The following is a 20346-nucleotide window of genomic DNA, read 5'->3' as shown; positions in this document are numbered from 1 at the left end:
CTGGCCTAATGAGAGCCCTGGAATAAGATTTTGATCTGACTTTCTAATTATTCATAGCTACCACATTTATCAAATAGTCAATTTTTAAAGAAGGATCATGCTTACTAAATTTGAAACATAAAATATGAAAACAATTAACTCATGTGTCCCAGGTATACAGAAATCTTCTTAAAGCCCCTGACAATCAGATGGTGGCTAAAAGAAAAGTGTAAACTACCATTCTTTTCATTTCTATGATTAGAAAAGGCTTTCACATTTCATTAATCATCTATGAAAGAACTCTTCTCTTAGCCTAAAGAACCTTCAGGAATAGGGGCACCGGAGAAGAAGTGGGCCTGGTAGTCACCCACATTTGTGGGTAGAAAATAAACTAGCAGGGCTGGGCGCGGTGGCTCACAGCTGTAATCCCAGGACTTTGGGAGGTCGTGGGGGGTGGATCACGAGGTCAGGAGTTCAAGACCCGCCTGGACAAGATAGTGAAACTCTGTCTCTACTAAAAATACAAAAATTAGCTGGGCGTGGTGGTAGGTCCCTATAATCCCAGCTGCTCAGGAGGCTAAGGCAGAGAATTGCTTGAACCCAGGAGGCAGAGGTTGCAGTGAGCCGAGATTGCACCACTGCACTCCGGCCTGGGCGACAGAGCAAGACTCCATCTAAAAAAAAGAAGAAGAAGAAAAGAAACTAGCAGGAGGCAGGGCAAGTCAACCTGGCAGGGGAAGGGAAGAGTTCAGAAAATTCCTGACAAAGGGACATTATAGATATGTGCTATCCCTGTTCAACACGACAGTTTCTACCACATGTGGTTATTTATATTTAAATTAGTTAAAACCAAACAAAATTAAAAATTCAGTTCCTCCATCTCACTAGCCATATTTCAAGTGCTCAGGTGCTGCATGTGGCTAATAACTACTGTATTAGACAATGCAGGGAATATTTCCATGATCACAGAAAAGTCTTTTGGACAGCATTGACTGCTGTAGACAATGGTTTTTCATCTTTGGATAACCGGACCAATTTTTAACATGAAAAAATTTCAAAGATGTTCATGATAGGAATCATCAGAGTAGTAGCTACCGACTGAAAATATACAATATGACAAAAAGCTACAATAAATGTAATAAAACAAAACTTAATCTAAAAGCATTGTTGGCCACCAGGGCATCTACATATAATACATTTGAAAAATAGTAGTACACATGTGTGTGACAGATGGCTTACTCAGCCTGCAAGCTCAATGGGATGCATATGGCCTCAAGGACATCATCTGCAGCCCCAAAGGTAGGCCATGAGGTAATGCTGTTTCTCCTCTAAGTTCTCTCTAATCTTTGTGTATGTGTACTATTCACATGCCACCTTACATTAGTTATTGTGTATCTTGTTTCTCTGCTAAATCATAAGACCCCCAAGAGCATGAACCTTGTCATCTGCATCTTAATTTCCCCTCCCCGCACCTCCTACAGAGCCTTGCACATCAAGGTAATATTTTTTTTAAGTTGAATTACATTGAAATCTTACTTCCCAAGAAGTCTCCCAAAGTGAACATCCCTGGCCTAATCAGCCTTATGAGGCTAACCAAAGCAACACATCAAGGAAACAACTCTGCCTTCTCATCTTATCTATCTTATGGCAGAAATCGGCTATGACTATAAAAAAGATTTATACTCCTTTATAATTCCAAACAAAATGTTGGCCCTAACCAAATGATGAAGGCTAATAACAACAATGTGTTATGTTTTTGGCCAGGCTTAAAATGGCTGGCAAGATCAGTTCTCAACATGTGCAACATTTAAATTAGAAAAGCATGGAACAACATTTCACGTCTTGTCAAGAGAAAAATAAATGGAAGAGGGCAGATCCCTATCCACAAGTATGCAGAAATCAATTAGAATAACTGAAGCTCACAAATCAGAGAACACACTTTGTCCATCTATAATAATGGCTTGGTTGCTATTAGCTCAGCCAGCGTTCTGTGCTCTCTTGCCCGCCATCCTGCCTCTAACTTCCTTCCCAGATAAAATCACACTGATCTTGAAGTGCAGTGTTTCTAAAAATTTCGGAAGCAACTTTTCAAAATCTATTTGTGTCAGCATTCACTGCAGGAGCATCCAAAGTCAGGGCATATGAAGAGAAGCAGAGAGCTGTGGTCTTTAGGTGTGAGCAGCGCCTACTCATGGAGTTCTCTGAGAGGAGACTGGCTCACCTGTCAGGGAAACTGCTGAAGAGATGTGGCCTATTAGAGGCTACCTTGGGTGGCTGCTAAAGTGCTTTTTGCTAAGATCTTAAAATTCTATAATAATTCGAGTGAAAATGATCCCATAGTTATCATTCACATAAATGTTAATACCAAAGAATTAACTCATACACCTCTTTTTTCGGGATTTTTCAATATCAACAATAGCATAAGTCATATGAAAATCATTAGCAAAAGTATGGGAATAAACAAAATATGAAAAAAAAACAGATAAATTAATTTATATCACAGTTAACGATGGCTATTAAGTTGCTCCCAAAACCAGGTAGTGAAATAATATGTATTAGCACAGGGAAATGTTCATGATACATTGCTAAATGGAAAAAAAATCAGTGTACCCTAACAATTTACATAGCAGATTATTAATTATTTTGACAATAAAAATGTATAGGTAGGCATTAAAAACCATTGGAAAGTCACAGGTTGAATGTTCATGCTGGTTAAATATTTGATTTTAATGGGAGATTAACTTCTTTTGTACTCTTTCTGCACTTTCCAAGTTTTCTATAATAAGGATTTTTTAAGGGATGGGGTCTCACTCTGTTGTCCAGGCTGGAGTGCAGGGGTGCAACCATAGCTCACTGCAGCCTTGAACTCCTGGGCTCAAGCGATCTTCCTGCCTCAGCCTCCCAAGTTACTGGGACTATAAGGCATATGCCACCATGCCTGGCTTGTAATAAGTATTTTTATTTTTCTATCTCTATATATGTATGTACATGTATGTAAGTATATATGTCATACAAATCTATTTTCTAGACTTGCATCAAAAATGCACACAGCCACACACACACACACACACAAACATACAAACAAAAGATAACTGGAGACAGCAAATTTTTTTCATGCCTACAATGCTTTGGTGCAACTGGCTCTGATAAAATGGCCTAAGACCAGAAAAGATGTTTTTAAAACATCAATGAAGAGTTCTGAGAATAAAGCCAGTGCTACCTGGGAGAGACACCACATAGTCTGAGTTTCAATGTTGCTTACTCCCTGGAATCAGTAAGACACAAAGCAGGCACAGGACAAAAAACACTGCAAGTAGCCACAGCTCACTCAGATCATGTGGTGATGGAGAATGAGGTGCACATCACCAGGATTCCTTGCCTTACCTCCTCTCATCTACCATCTGCCACTTTGAATCACTTACTGGAATCCTGGCTCTACTGTTTAGCTACGAGACCCTGGACATGTTATTTAATTTCTTTGAAACTCAGTTTGCACATCTGTAAAACTGGAAAAGTAAAAACACACCTTGCTGGTTTTAATTTCTGAAGATTATGTAATATATGTAAAGCATTCATTCACATAGTACCTGGCATATAAGTGTGCATTGAATAGTAGATATTTTTGCTACCAAAAAAAATTAAATGTTCATACTACTGTAGAGGTAATTTGTCTTTTCCACGTATACATGTCCCACAGATAACTGAGTTTGTTTTTAGGTAAAATACTTTAGCACTTTTATTGTAGTAGCAGATCAGCTGAAGAGACCTGGCTAACAAGGGTCATTAACCGACCAATATGGAGGCAAGCATAAAGCAAAGCTGAATTGTCAAATTAAACCTGGTGATTTCAGTACCACTCACGGGTCCTCATCACAAGGTACCTGCTTCTTCCTGGTTCACTTATCTATTCATTGGTTACTTTGCTTCATTCAAAAAATATGCGAAGGCCCACGGTGTATCCCAAGAGTATAGATATGGGAGCACCCACAGCCTATCCAAGGACATGGATATGGAAGGATCCTTTGTGTATTCCAAGGACACAGATATGGAAGCACTCATAATTTACCTCAGGGGCATGGACATGAATCAGGTCAGGTCCCCACCTTGATGATCCATAGTCTTTGTAGGAGTAGAGGAGGGAGACAGAGAGGAGAGAAAAAGAGAATGTATGGAGAAAGAATAAAATTCAACATGGTAAGTACCTTAGTAAGATGTATAAACTTAGCACTAAGGAAGCAAATGGAGAGCATTGTGTCTGAGAAGGCTTCACAGAAAAATGAAAACATTAATTTTACTAATTAAATAAGAGTTTATACTGAAAAAATGAGGAGGGGGGATTCCAAACCAACATTAACAGGCAACGTATACCAAAGGCATCAAAGCCTACCAAAAGCAAACCAAGGCATCCAAGGGCATGATGTGTTTCTAAACTGGTAGGGCCTGAGTACTAACATGATGGTAACTGCGAACACTGATTACGCACTAACACATGCCAAGCATTATCTCAGTAACTCCTTAACACTGACTCTGTGATAGAGCTAATATTTCTATTCCTGTTTCACAGATGGGAAAATGAAGGCTTTAGGAAGTAACTTGTTCAGGGTTGCACAGTTGGACGTGGCAGAACCTGCATTTGAACTCAGGCCACTCTCCAAAGGAGTGAAGTAGAAAAAGTAGGCTGTAAAAGGCCTTCATGACCTGCTCCAGAGGGTGTCCCGACCTTCAGTAACTGGTTTTCAGACTTTTAGACGCAGAATACAGTTGGCCCTTGAGCAACCTGGGTTTGAACTGCACAGGCTCACTTTTATACCAAATTTTTTTCAACTAAACATGGATTGAAAATACAATATTCATGGGATGGGAAACCTGCATATACAGAGAGCTGATTTTTTGCATAACACAGGTTCTGTTGGGTTCTGCAGGGCCCACTGGGGGACTTGAGTATGCATAGATTTTGGTATATGTGAGGGGTCCTGGAACCAATCCCCTGCAGATACTGAGGCGGGGGCGGGGGGACACTTAGAATCTGTGAAGATGATGAAAAACAAAGCTGTGGGGAAATCTGAGGGAGGGACCCAAGAGAGGACTGGGGAACCCTCCTGGCTCTCCTAGGAGGACAGTTTGGAAATCACTGCCATAGGCAACTGGGAAGTGAGTTGTGCAGTTTGCAATTTTGAGAGAAATGGGTGAGTCATGTGTAGGAACAACAGACAGGGAAGAGATGGAAATTAGCAAAGTCTTAAAAAGCTCCTGTTAGAGTCCAGGTGATGGGGACAAAATTGGGGGGTGGAGGAGGAGCTTCTCCAGGACTTGGCACCAGACTAAATGTGAGAGTGAGGGGAAGAACCAAAGGTGACAAATTTTTAGCATAAGAAACTAGAATAATGTGAGCTCCTTAGCTAGGGTAAAGACACCAAAGCAGGAAGAGGCTTAGCAGGGGAAGGTAACAAAAACAGCTTAAAGAACCTGCAGAACATCCTTGGAGAAATGGCCTGAAAGCAGCTGGGTCTGCAGGTCTGGAGCTTAGGAGAGAATCTGGAGACACACATGTGGGTGTTCTGGGCCAGAGGTGGAAGCTGCACGGTAGGAGCACCCGAGATCTCTCAAGACAGCTTCGAGCAAGGAGGGAGAGGGCAGTGAATAGAGCTCCCCGGAAAACATGAACGCATGGCAGCGCAGGAAAGGATAGGACGAGAGTGCTGACATACAGGAGTGGCACAGAGAGAAGGTGTCATGGAGTCAAGATAGCCTCAAGACATAAGAAGCAGGCTGGCTGGGGGCAGTGGCTCACACCTGTAATCCCAGCACTTTGGGAGGCCAAGGCAGGCAAATCTCTTCAGCCCAGGAGTTCAAGACCAGCCTGGGCAACATGGCAAGACTGAGGTGGGAGGATTGCTTGAGCTTGGGAAGTGGAGGCTGCAGTGAGCCATGATAGCACCACTGCATTCCAGCCTGGGTGACAGAGCAAGACCCTGTTTCATGGAAAAAAAAAAAAACAACCATAAAAAGCAGCAGTCGGTCAGTGGGACCAAATGCTGAGGAGAGATGAAATAGGATGACGTTTGAGAAGAGGCCAACAGATCTGGTGGCCTAGGTGGCAGCGGCCTTAGTAAGAGTGACCTCAGTAGAGGTGATGAGCCTGGTGGGGGTGACCTGTATGCGGATAGTCTTGGGGAAAGCAGCTGCAGTGCTTTTTGTTAAAGAAAGAGACTTACAAACTTCCTATTCCTGAGAAATGTGGCTAAAAAATGCTTTCTGTTCATTTTCCTCTGGGTCATATTTCCACAATACATTCTCCTTACTCTAATCCAAAAAAGCTTTGAAACAAAATATGACTCAATTCAAAGAAACTTATATTGAAATAATATTTCTAAAATGTCCTGTTGATATACAATACCATAGACAGTCTGCCAGGGTATTTTGAATTTCTGCTTCCACGCTTCAAGCATTTTAAAATGCTAAAACCCACTACACATTTTGTTTCCTAAATTGGATTAAAAAGCAATTTTATACTCTGTCAATCAGCTCTACCAAGATATAAAGGGAGGACTGCTTTAGTGTTTGCATGAAATAGAATTTCCATCACTATAACAATGTCCTGTAGGTACTCCATTAGCATATACAATTACCACGATGTTTTCTTCCACAAACCTCTTGAAATCCCCATGAAATTAGAGTTTCTAGATTAACATTAGATGAGCTTTCTTTTTAAAAAAAAAAAAAAAAAAGAAAGTACATTTTTAATGGGAATGCATTTCTGTCATAACACTCTTCATTCTTTCCTCTCTATTTTCTCATGACTTCCCACACTCCTAGACTTATAATTTGAAAGCTAAATATGTATTGGGCTAGGTCCTCACCTCCATATTGTGTCAAGCCCAGTCTGCCCCGCTGCTGAAATGGGTGCTGGGAGTGTGGCACCCTCCTCCCCTCGGTACCCTCTGACACTGCCTGTTGTGCTCTCCACTACCTCTTGGGTGGGCACAGTGAGGACAGCAGATGGTTTACTGGTTCTGGGATTTGGGGCAAGATTAAGATGAAAGCTATCCCCCCTTGGTGCTGGCAATTTTTCTTTATTTTTTCCCCCTCAGCAGCTCTGTCTACAGCACTCGGACATGCTAAGCAACTGGTACTGGCTCTGCAGCTCCCTCCCCGCTGCTCAGAGCAGGGTGGAGGCCTCCTCCTCTATGGGTGGGACCTCAAAAACTTGGGATTTTCTGGTGCTGATGGGTCACACCCATCTGTTATTTTCTGAACTGTATGCAGAGGGACCTTGGGGTTGCTGGGCTACCAGACTTCTCATCCCAGTTTCAACCAGAGTAGGCCTACATCTACTTTAATGTTTCATTTAAGACTGAATTAGGAAAGGAAAAATGTTTATTGCTTTAAAAAAGTTAAAAATTGTTTGTTTTTGTAGAAAGAAACACTAGATGGTTTAAGCACAAGCTGGCCAGTGGAGGCCAGTGTGTGGTGTGAAGACCCGTGACTTGGGAAGCCCTCCTTGGTGATGATGACCAGGTCAGGATTTCCTATTTCCTATCAGCCAAGGCTCAATTCTGGGGACCACAACGTTCAAGGTTTTCAGAGTTGAGTGGAAGGTTTGGGCATTCTGTATACAGCCAGGCCACTCCCCTACCACTGCACACTTGGAGAATGTTTATAACAGCAAAGCACAGGATCTGGCTTCCAGGAGTTATAGAGCACCTGGGCTATCTGCCCCAACTCTGACTGTGAGCTGGTTGCCTCATTCTGGTGGGCCCAGCAGCACTCTGCCTGCCTCACAGGGGCACAGTCCGGCCTGTCTTCTCAATGACTGGGCACTTCTTGAGAGCACGCATCATGTTCTGACCAGCGTCCCAGTGGCTGGCACATAATTAGTGCTCAGTAAGTGCTAGCTGAATGCGCTGCTGGGAGGGAAAAGAGGACTCTGCTTCAGAATTGTACACCTTTGGAGACTAGAGAAGCTGGCGGACAGCAGCAGGAAGGTCAGCCCCTCCAGGATGAAGTGAAGTTGCAGGGATGCCTCCTGGTTATTCTATTAGAGCAGAGTGATCCTGCTTAAGTAAAAGTAGTTCAAATATGTTGTGGTTGACAGGAGACCTAGCAAGGTGTGTGGCTTCCAGCTGAGGGAGGAAATGGAAGAATTCCTCTTCTGAGGGCATGAGAGCCTTACCAACTCTGATAATGAGAATAGGCACCAAGACAGAGGGTGCAGGGGCAGGGAGGAAGGAGATATAAGCAACCCAGGCTGGGAGACGAAAAACCACTCAGGCCTGGTCTGAAAAAAGCATCTGGTGATTTTCAAGTGGGCCCCTACCTCCTCTATGACTGTGGGCACCTGGGACCCCTGACCACACAGCTCACACTAAGGGAGATTTCCCTGCCACCTCTCTCTCTTCCACTCACACCGCTCTCCTTGTCCTGGTGGTAGGCAGTGGAGATGACTCCAACAGCCCAGCTCCAATTGGTAGAAGTACCCCTGGGAATGAAACAAATAGCTGCTTGCTTTTTATAGGCTGAAGAGGAAAAGCTTTGGAAAGAGCAAAAACTTAATAGAATCTGGAAACATTTCGCTGGGGGAGTCAATGATGATGGGTTCGGTGTACGTATGTGTGTATTAGGGACTGTTAATGTAGCCCTACAATCTTGATTACTCAGACAGGGAAATATGAGTTATATAATGGAAGGACAGGGGTGGCTTCGGCCTCCATAATAGTGGGGACACCTGCCTCTATAATCAAAGTAGAAGACACAGTGATGTTTTATGAGGCAACCTCATGCATGCCTAGGACAGGCTTTCAGGCCTGTTCCACCTGAGGAGGCAGATGCAACAGAGAGAGGAAGGGGCCTGCATATGGGCAAGTTTCATACCAGACGTGAAGTGTTGTGTTGGGGTAGAGGACCTGATGGGAGTGGGATGGCAGGGAGCAGGGATGGTACCAGGCTCAGAACAAGAATATAAGACACAGGTCGGAAATGGGTAACAATCAGCCACAAGCAAAGAACTTACCAAGCAGCTACAAGCTGCAGAATCCCTGAAGACAATAGCTGCAGCCAGAACATGCTAGAGCCTCCCCTCAAATCTGGAGGCCTGAAGGGACCCTGAGGGTCCTCAAGGCCAAGGCATTGAGGTGCCACTGTTATACTCTCTGGTTGTCCTTCTTCAGGCTAGGGTGGCCCAAGAAGCACCTGTTAATGCATGTTTCTAGGCAGCCTCTATTTCCACCTAGCCTGCAAGCACAGAAATAGAACGGGAGGTAAAAAGGAAGAGATAACGAAGGGGCCAACATGTATTGAGCAGGTACTGAATGAATTACACGATGTAATTTCATTTACCTGTCATCAGTCCTGTGAAGCCATTATTTTTATCCTCATTTTACCAAAACAAGAATGGGCAGGAAACTAAGTAACTCCCTCCTCCCATACTTTATTCCAGTCCTGTGGACAGGAAGTAACGGGAGTCATTGTTCTGAATACTTTTGAGCTTTTCTCTTTTTTAGAGACAAAGTCTCTTTCTGTCACCCAGGCTGTGGTGCAGTAGCACAATCATGGCTCACTGCAGTCTTGACCTTCTGGCTCGGCCTCCCGAGTAGCTAGGATTATGGGCGTATGCCACCACACCCAGCTAATTTTTTTGTTTGCTTGTGGAGATTAGGTCTCACTACGTTGCCAGGCTGGTCTCAAACTCCTAGACTCAAGCAATCTTCCCGCCTCAGCCTCCCAAAATGCTGGAATTACAGGCGTGATGAACCCTTTCAATGATACTTCATAGCTCTCCTTACCTTTAGGTCATTATTCCTTGCTCTGTTGTTATAATGTTTTGCCTCACAATTCAGAAAGGAATAAATACAAATGGCTAATGATGTTCTACCAAACTAGTAGTGGCAAAGAAATGCAGACTAAAAGATCAAAATTCCATTTGTACTTAATAGGTTCATAAATATTTATTGCTCCCCTTCTTTCTTTTACAAACAAACTGCTCAGTGACATTGAGGGTATGATAAAATGGTGAAGGAGTTGTCTGCTGATTTAAACTGCTATAATCTTTTTTGGCAAGTAGTTCAGCAATATCAAGAGCCTTAAAAGTGCTTCTACACATGACTTAGTAATTCCCATTCTTTAAATCTACCCTAAGGAAATAATCCTGACTAAAAAGTCTTCTTGCCCAAAGAGGTTCATTATAGAAGTTGACCGGTCATGTCAATTTGATATCTACCATGGAGGACTCAAGAAGTAGATTACGCTGTGTGCACAGTCCGTCACACCCATAATCCCAGCACTTTGGGAGGACGAGGTAGAAGGACTGCTTGAGGCACAACTTGGGCAACAGAGACTTCGTCTCTATTAAAAATTTTTAAAAGCTGACTGACTGTAGGGGCGCATAACTATAGTCCCAGCTAATCTAGAGGCTGAGGCTGGAGGATCCCTTGAGCCCTTGAGCTTGAGATTATAATGAGCTATGATTCTGTCGTTGCACTCCAGCCTGGGTGACAGAGTACAATCCTGCCTTGGGTCAGGGGGTGGGAAAGAGGGAAGAAGTAGATAATTCTCTTCAACAAAATGTAACAGAATGAAATTGAACCCTTATCTTACACCATACACAAAAATCAACTCAAAATGCATTAAAAATTTAAATGTAAACTACAAAACTCCTAGAAGAAAGTAAAGGAGGGAAAAACTTCATGACATTAGTTTTAGCAATGATTTCTTAGATATGACACCAAAAGCACAAGCAACAAAAGCAAAAATACACAAGTGGGACTACGTCAAACTGAAATGCTTCTGTGTAGCAAAGAAAACAATCAATAGAGTGAAAAGGTAACCTGTGGAACAGAGAAAATATCTGCAAACCATATATCTAATAAGGGGTTAATATTGAAAACATATAAGCAACTTCTACAACTCAATAGCAAAAAAAAAAAAAAAAAAAAAAAAGCCCAACAATCTGATTATCTGATTTAAAACTTGGCAAAAGACTCATATAGACATTTCTCCAAGAAGATATACAAATGACCAACTGGTATATGAAAAGATGCTTAACATCACTAACAAGCAGAGAAATGCAAATCAAAACCACAAAAAAATTTTACCTGACGTGTTAGGATGGCCACTCTCAAGAAAATAACAAGGATTGGCAAGTTTGTGGAAAAACTGGAACCCTTGTGCACTGTTGGTGGGAATGTAAAATGGTGCAGCCACTAAGGAAAACAGTTGGAAGTTTCTCAAAAAATCAAAAATAGAATCACCACTATATGATCCAGTCATTCCCCCTTCTGCGTATTCATTCAAAAGAAGTGAAAGCAGGATCTTGAGAAGAATATTTGCACGACTGTTTTCATTGCAGCTATTATTCACAATAGCCAAGAGATGGAAATAACCTATATGTCCATGGACAGATGAGTGGATAAAGACAATGTGGCATATACATACAGTGGAATAATTTTCTGTCTTTAAAAAGAAGAAAATTCTGTCATTTGGTGGCTAGAACATAGATGAACCTTGAGGACATTAAGCTAAGTAAAATAAGCCAGTCACAGAAAGACAAATAATACATGATTCCACCGATATGAGGTATCTAAAGTAGTCAAATTCATAGAAGCAGAGAGTATAATGGTGCTTGCCAGGGGCGGTGGGGAGGGGAAAATGAGGAGTTGCTGTTCAATAAGAATAGAGTTTCAGTCGTGCAAGATGAAAAAGTTCTGAAGATTACTGTACAGTGATGTGCATATAGTTAATGATATGGTTTGGCTGTGTTCCCACCCAAATCTCTTCTTGAATTATACTTCCCATAATCCCCATGTGTAGTGGGAGAGACCTGGTGGGAGGTAACTGAATCATGGGAGCGGTTATCTGCATGCTGTTCTCATGATAGTGAGTGAGTTTTCACAAGATCTGACAGTTTTATAGGGGGCTTTTTCCCCTTTTGCTCATTCTTCTGCTTCCTGCCGTCATGTGAAAAAGGACGTGTTTACTTCCCCTTCCGCTATGAATGTAAGTTTCCTGAGGCCTCCCTAGCCATGCTGAACTGTGAGTCAATTAAACCTCTTTCCTCTATAATCACTTGGTCTTGAGTATGTCTTTATTTGCAGCATGAGAATGGACTAATACAGTTAACAAGATTGTACTGTACACCTAAAAATTTGTTAAGAGGGTAGATCTCATGTTACATGTTTTTTACCTCACACCCATAAAAAAGAAGTATCCAAAACAGAAGTATCCAGTTATAGAAACTGCCTTAAAAGAGTCTGAAGGCACACAGATAAAATACTTGAACTGTAAGTTGGAGGATAACATTTTTAAGGTTAAAGAACTCTGAAAATCTGATAATCCCCCCTCAGAAACAAATATACCTCCAATACCCAACCATAAAGTCCATGTTAAGAGCCCTATGCTAATTTTTTTAAATAGTAAAAGTATTTAAAATACATAGGAAAAAAGCCTAGAAATAGTCTTAAATATGAGTAGATTTTTTTTATAATACCACTATAGAGCAAAAGACATATCTAATATTGCCTGTAACAAACAAATAATTTAGCCCACCTTTTGGAAACTTGTCAGAAAATGGAAGTTTATCTTTGGTACCCTGAAGGAGTTAATGTAACATCCTCCAAAACAAAAATGTGTCTTCTCGCAGTGAAAGGCTTGCAGTGTGGCTGCAGCATACTAAGAGCACATAAGCTCTGGTTAACCCAGGTCTGTGTAGTTGATGGGTCACTGATAGAAATGTCTCCCTCACCCCCACCTCAATGTAAATCTCAAGACTGCTGAGGAAGAGCAGGGTGAGCATGGAGCATATCTGCAGAAAGAAGGCCCCAAATCCAATAAACTGTAACAATACAAAGATGAAGGTACAGAACCATGATGAGGGCAGTCCTTTGTCCAGTATTATGTGAATGGAATTTTCTTTACATGCAAAGCTATTTTAATCCCATTAAATGGAAAATATCCTCTAATGAATTCGAGATTTGTCTTCTTTTGTTCTCAGTTGTTGAAAATCACCAGCATCATTAACATCCCCAATTTTCCTCAAAAATTTGCTGCAATCTAGTTTGCTGCAATCTAATACTTCAGATTTAGATTTGCATCCATCTGACCACTTAAGGGGCTCTGCTTCAGAACAGAGACAAGGGGTTTTTACTGTTCTTATTTATTTCCCAGTCCTGTGATGTGGTAAGGAGCAACACTTCCTCCCTACTCCTCATGTCTGCAAGTGAAGAGAGTTCCTAAGAGTAGCCCTCCGAAGGTAAATGACTAGTATTTATCATTGGGTGGTGAAATATTACCTATGTATCTTTGCTTAATGGGATACCAGATGAAGCGAAGCTGGAAATGTATGGAAGGCAGTTCTCAGTTATAATATGTGGTATTTTTTTCTCCCTCAGAGAAGATGACAATTATGTAATACAGCATGTAGATACTAAAAATTCCTGTGGTGGGCCACTGACAACTTCCTGTGATAGAGAAAAAGAAGCCATGGAAGTCATATCATTTAAGATATCCTGAAGAAACCTGAATTGTCCTTAAGGGATTGAATGTCTTAGGAAGCGGTGTGCCCGCCAGCATTTGAAGGGTCCAAGCCTAGGCTGGTCTGTTTCCTGGTGGGGTGTGGGAGGCAGTAAAGGGCAACATTTAAGAATAGATAACCCAGAATTGGTTCAGGCTCTGTCATTTATTTGCTGTATGACCATGAGCAGATTATTTAACCTCTCCAAACCTTCAGTGCCGTCATCTATATAATAGGGATAATAATATAATACACCTCACTGAGTCGCTATGAAAAATAAATGAGAGGGCTTAAGTACTTCACTGTGCTTGGCACATAACATTCAAAAGAAACCAATAATAAAAATGATTATCACAGTATCATTATAAGGAGAGAGTCAAGGTTAGGATGGGAAGGTGACCTAGATGATCTTTAAAGACCCTTCTTATGGTAAGAGTCCAAGAGTTTGTAACCTTCACCGATGTCTCATTAGAACTAAGGCTATTATTCTCTGCCTCCAAGGCACCGTGTGTGTGTGTGTGTGTGTGTGTGTGTGTGTGTGTGTGTGTGTATTTGCTAAAGTTAGATGTTTAGAGCACACTGCATACTGTGTATTAGAAATCTGTGGCTAATTCTTGACAGATGGGGCCAGGGAATCCCAGGACCCGTTCCCCACGGAAATTCTGATAGATGAAGAGGATCTGGAAACACATCTCCCCTCAGCACAATCACCAATAAGGCAAAGTGCTGGAGAGTCAGTTTACCTAGGTAGTTTACCCTGCCTTCTCTCAGTTTCATGATTAGAAAGTAGAGTGCAATCAAATATTTGAAATGTTTCCACTTTTAGGATAATTCTATTTTGCAGGTGGAATCCTAGTTAACTGTGTCAAATTCTTCCATGGCAGCCTTAAAGTGTCTCTTAAGGCTTTTAATATTCTTCTAGAGGCTCAATTAACCATTTCGGACCAGCATTATAGCATTAAATGACTACTTCAATCAAAATATCTAACCAACAAGTACTGTACTGATTTTCCATCTTGTGCCCCAGGATTGCAAGGCTCTAGTTAGGATCACGGTAAAAGATCTGGTTCCTAGATATGAGGAGCCCCCAACCATTATCAAAATTCTTAATAATTATCAAAAATCTTAATAATTTACAAATAAATGGTGCTCAAATGTTTTCAAAAAACTTCAAATATAGAATCTCACTTGATCTTTACCACAGAAGATAGGCAGGGCTTATATCCTATCTTCATTTAAAGATGAGGGACTTGAGCTGAGAGGTGCTAAGCCTAATGTCCAATGGCTGATAAATGACAGAACCACAAGTGGAACACAAGTTTTGCCTCAGAATCCAGAACTTATTGCTCAGTACTACTTCTAAAAGAGCCTTATTTATGCTTACTGAATAGCTCTGTAGAGAATGGCATTCAATAAGTATTCATAGATGACCTCAGTTTACTGTAATTCAGGATAATATTTTCATGATTAAATTTCAGTCAAAGTGGAATAAACATTTTTAGCTTAGGTGAAAAATATTATATAAGGAGACATAGTTATAGCACCATATGGACAATACATAAATCTACAAATACTATGTTGGTCATTACCCATTAGGCCTAATGAATAAATACATCCTTATGCAAATGTGGCATAGTGAACCACTCTTCAATTTCCTGCTAAGTGAAAAAAATGACCTAGACTTGAGTAAAATCCCAGGAATGATATTAGATCACTTATCTCTGTCACTCTGAATATCAACAAAATAAAGTAGTTAACTCCATAAACCATCTCTCTCTCTCTCACTCCTACCCCCCCACCCTTTTGCTATAGTGCTACAACACAAGTCAAACAGCCTTCCTTTGTCATTTTTCACCAGTAAGTCTTTTTTTGCCAAGGAAGTCATGGCTTGTCATACCTGAGGTGAACCACACGAAGTTTCTTAGAGGTCAAAATGTACTTAATAGCGGGACTGAAAGTGGCTCTCAGCTACTTTTTTCCTCCCTCAGAGAAGATGATAATTACGTAATACAGCATGTAGATACTAAAAGAGCAGGGAGTTAAATATAGGTAAATAATAAATACACATTCATCTCCTGAATAAAAGATTACAGAAATATTCCCTGCTCTGATTTGATTCCCTTAAAATCAATTTCAGAAAAAAAAATGGGAAATATTGGGTATTTATAAATTGGTCAACCACGTGGTTAATAACTAAGACAAGTATTTTCTACTATATATACTTATTAAAACGGTACAAAGCAAAATACCTCTTCATATTTTGAAGTTTTCTCTATTACTTTCTTGCCAATACTGATTACTATCATTTATTTACAGAGACATGGAATGCCACATTAGTATTTTTTTTTTTTTTTTTTACCAGTTTTATTCACAACAACATTTATTTCCTGAGTTTGGTCTATGTGAGACCATAACTGGTGTGAAATTCCTGTCAAATGCGTCAACACTCCCGGGATATCTACTTTTTGCCAATTTCAGGCTTCCTGGCCTGCCTAAGCGAGGTCTATCGATTTACCCTTATTAAGTGAAGTCTGGAAATCTGCCCCAAAGCCTCTTGAGCGTAGCTTTTGCTTAAAATGAGGCTAATGCCCACACACTGTACAGGGCCTCAGCATTTGTTGGTTGCAATTCATTTTTTTATAACCGGTGTGCTTGAGATACAACACTGTGGTCAATGAATGCTTTCTCTGCTATCATAATGAGGTCCTGTGGGGATTCCACAGACTCACTTTTGGCACATGAGGATTGAATTCCACAGCTCTATGAATGGCCTCTACTGCATTCATCTCTGCTGTGCTCAGGCCCCGCCGAGATGCAGCCTCAGGAGAGAATCTGAAAAGCAGAAAGACAAAAACCATCCAGTTGGGACCACTGCTTGGGCATCAACCCGAATGCATCTACACATCAAGGGCCCATAAAACCACAGTGAGCCAACAGCATGAGCTCTCCAAACTTCTACTGCGTGGAACCTCTGAGTGACCCCACAGACCGAGGCCAGCAAAAACCCCAGCAGAAGCAGAAAGCGTGCTTGCATCTAGTCATGGCAGGAGTTAAATTCGGCTGTCAAGTCTCTGTCTAAATAGCTAATCTAAGTCTTCTACGAGGTACCTGCTCAGGTCAGGGGAAGAGGTAGGACTGACAAGGGCAGACAGTGTAGGAAAAAGAGAAAACTAGGTTACAGAAGAGCGTACTTGGTTAAAAACAGAACTGGGAAGGATTTGAAAGGAGGCCTCCCACCCAATGTCAGTGCTGCGATGGAGGTTAAATGGTTGCAGCTTCAGCAGCAGGCGAGCCTGCTTGGGGCCATTCCGGCAGGGGGCGTGTGCATGCCCAAACTGCGGGCGAGACACCTGCCCGAGTGAATGAAAAAAACCAGACCATGCAATCTCTTTCTCACCTCACACCCAGGGCTAACTCCAGAGCTGTGCTTGGCAGGCAGACACCACAGGGGAAGCTGTGACAACCCTGGCCCTGCCCTCCCAAGCTGGAGTCGCTGTGTAGGGAGAAAAGATGTTGCAGTAGGTACTGGCGATCTACAGGATAAAAAAGAATGAAAGAAAATTACTTTGGTCTTGAAGTGTACACACACTTAACAGCAAACCTGTCTGATACAGCAGAGGCTGGTTTCCTGTTCTCTGCTTTCGATGCTACAGAGGGACTATATTGGGGAAGCATTAAGAGTTTATGAACTCAAAAGCAGTTAAGCCATCTATGCTCTTTCATCTGACAGGCATCCTTGGATGCTTATGAAAAGTCTATATGCCATAGTCACCTGCCTGAACAAAATAGGCAAACGTCCCATTGAGATGGCAACTTAAAGTTAACAGACCAGTGGGGGACTAATTTGAAGTTGATGAGGCAAAGAATGAGAGATGACCATCCCGTCTGCCACATTCCATGTGTGTATGACACTACCCAGTTATGGACTGCTGAAGGGAGAGGAATGTGCAAAAAACAAATAGAAGGATGGTATTCTGTGTAAGTCCCAAGCAGGTGTTTTGGTATCTACTGTCTCACACCAAAAAAGTCATCTCAGAAGCATGGAATTTCAAATAAATCCTGCTTTAGGATACCTTTACACACCCTTACATTACCTGAGGATATACACTCCCTCCTTCTAATAGTGAAAGAAAAGAACAGCAGGTTTTGGAAAATGCATGCTTATAAGCAGGGGTCTCATAGACTAAGAGAAACTTCCAGAGAAAGCCCTCAGAGGCAACACATCTCAATTCCGGTCAGGCATTAGTACCACGCAAGCTATTATTCACTTACTTGTCAGAGACAGCTCTTGCTTTGAGCAAAGCAGCTGTGTAGCATATTGTTGCTGACTTTGGTAAGCTTATATCTGTTGGAGAAAAAGAAAGTAGGAACACATAAGTTTGCAGGTAACAAAGAACAATCATTTTCAATACACTAGCATTTTAATCACACTTAAGTGCAATAAAGCATAAATGAAGAATATTTTAATACAGACATTACACAAGAATTTCAGCTATTCCTTACTGTATCAGCGTGGTATGTGAAACTAAGGGTAGTTTGTATTTTTGTGAATAACTCATGTCCACCAGGCTGACTCTTAAGCAATCACCTTCTATTTTAAAATATGAATTTTCATATGTTGAGTTTAAGCAGAATATAGCTATAAATATATAAATTTAGATATCACATGAATATCCTTGATGTGAAAGACATCAAAGTGTCTTTGTCACTTACAAAAATTTCTCAACAGGTGTATGAAATGCTAATTGAAGAAAAACATCTAGATTAAAAGAAGACTTAGCCAAATGAATGAGTCTTTAGTGGTCAGATTTAAACTAAATTTCCTTTGCATTAAATTTCAAGTTTACATTCAACTTTTAATAGTGCTTGTTAAAAATGTAAAAGTCCAAGTCGAAGAGATATACATATATGTCTAATATATAAATAAACATATATAACTTTTAAAGGGTATATGCATGAAATCTTTAGAAAACTACACAATTTTTGCCCATGCAAACCTATCATAAATCTCCTTTCATATGAAGCCTCACTTGTTATCAGGAAAAACAGTTCCTTTCAATTTTACAAAAATTTCAGAAGGGCCAGGGTGGGCATGGGGTTCAGATAATGAGTTTACAGGAAAGTGAAAGCACAGGGTACAAGTGAGAGTAGATAAACGCAAAGAGGGCACCCCTTTGGGTGAAAAATGTGTTCTTAAATTATGATTGCATTCTTTCCAGAATAGGAGTTAGTATTTAATACTTGCAACCAAATTTACACTATGACACAGAAATACCTTAATTCAGAACAGGTAAAAATATGCCATTCCCAGATGCTGCAAAATTCATTCTAGGTTAGAGGAACTCTTTGCACCTGGAATGCCCTGTGAGTTTCTTTGCAAGGCTGTTTTCAACTTAGAAAGGATTACATTAAAGTAGAAATGAGAAACAGTAGTCCCATAATTAGCCAATAGACAGAGGCAGAAGAAAACAATTTCATAAAAGAAAACCAATCTCTCTTTCAATAAAGAGTATTTAATGCCAATTCCAAGGAGATTCCTAAGGAACTGCTCTTTGAGGGAAATTTCAATGACATTGATAAAACACAATCATAGAAAATATCAGCACAGAATTGAAAGGAAAACAGGTCTTTGTACCCGTAATCTCATAAACTATACTCAAGCAAAATGTCATCACCACATACATACTATATAAAATGGTACACTTACAATTAAGAAGAAAAAAATGCCAGACACTCATGGATTAGTCTTGTTGCTTTTCCAGCATCTAAACATTTAACAGCTTTCCAGTGTGGGGAATCAATACAGGAACAAAATATCTTGTTTTCTAGGGTATACTCATTGATTGTTATTTAAAGCTAATAAAAAAACTAGATGATACATGGCCTACTTAAAAGTTCAGACTTTTTATTTTAAAATTACCCAAGCCTTGTTTCCGAAAACAATGATCATAATTATTTGAAGGTGGCAGCACAAGAAGGAGCCTCTTTTTAAGGACTTAGCTGCACAACAAGAAAGATCAAGTTGTGTTTGATGGTTATCTAATCAATCAAATGGACACTTTCACCCATAGAAATACAGAAAAAGATACATTCGAGGTGTTCCAGCAAATGACTAGAGATGCCTAATCAAAGGTAATCTTTAATCTGGAATTCTGACCTCCATTCTCACTAGCATAGACAGGACATTCACAGCTAGAAAAATGCAACAGCATTCAGCAACATTATGATGACTACAGTACATTTTCTCCATTTTTAAAATGTTTGCTCCTTCTCCTTTATTAAGTAGTATATGTGCACAAGAAAAATGCTTAAAAATAAATAACCAAAAATATATTTTAATCAATATCAAAGAGGGAAATGTAGCTCTATGAAAATACCCCATTCCCCATTAGTGGCATGTCATTCTACTTATCTTTTTATGCTGGTAAGTTATTTTGTTCTCACTGATTAACAAAAACAGAAAATAGCAAAATATTCTTGCATAGCTGGTTTATTTAGATATTTTCAATGTTATTCTTTTTTCTGTAAAAACATTACATCTACTTGGTAATAGCAATTTGCCTCTAAGGAGGGATGAATCACTCTAAAGAAACTGATCCTAAATTTCCCTTCACATAGAGCATCTTGTTGTTCAAATAGGTTTTGGTTTACAATTTTCATTTTTGAAAATGATGCATATTTTTCTGCAGAGCACTTAGGCAATATAAATGGAAAGCTTTTACATTTTGACTACCCAGCAATTCCACTTCTAAGACTTTATACTAGGAAATAATCATTAATGTGCACAAAGATTGTTCATCACAACATTGTTTCTAATGGAAAACTGGAAATGGCCCAATGTCCAATCATAGACTGGTTAACAT

At 40.5% G+C, this 20346-nt stretch overlaps 1 protein-coding gene across 11 annotated transcripts in view; it reads right to left on the bottom strand.

The window, feature by feature from the left end:
• ST7 (suppression of tumorigenicity 7) overlaps positions 1-20346 on the bottom strand; it is a 277885-nt gene that overhangs the window by 22342 nt on the left and 235197 nt on the right. For all 11 annotated transcript variants that reach the window (XM_012512205.2, XM_030826518.1, XM_003261232.3 and 8 more), the window contains 2 exons: positions 17756-17828; positions 16213-16315 (listed from right to left, as the gene is read on the bottom strand). In XM_012512205.2, the coding sequence (XP_012367659.2) occupies positions 16213-16315; positions 17756-17828 (176 nt within the window). The remainder of the gene's footprint in view (positions 1-16212; positions 16316-17755; positions 17829-20346) is intronic.

This window comes from Nomascus leucogenys, chromosome 13, assembly GCF_006542625.1.
Source record: "Nomascus leucogenys isolate Asia chromosome 13, Asia_NLE_v1, whole genome shotgun sequence".
Classification (NCBI taxonomy): domain Eukaryota; kingdom Metazoa; phylum Chordata; class Mammalia; order Primates; family Hylobatidae; genus Nomascus; species Nomascus leucogenys.
Note: the sequence above shows the minus strand (reverse complement) of the source record. Positions and strands in the feature narration are given on the sequence as shown.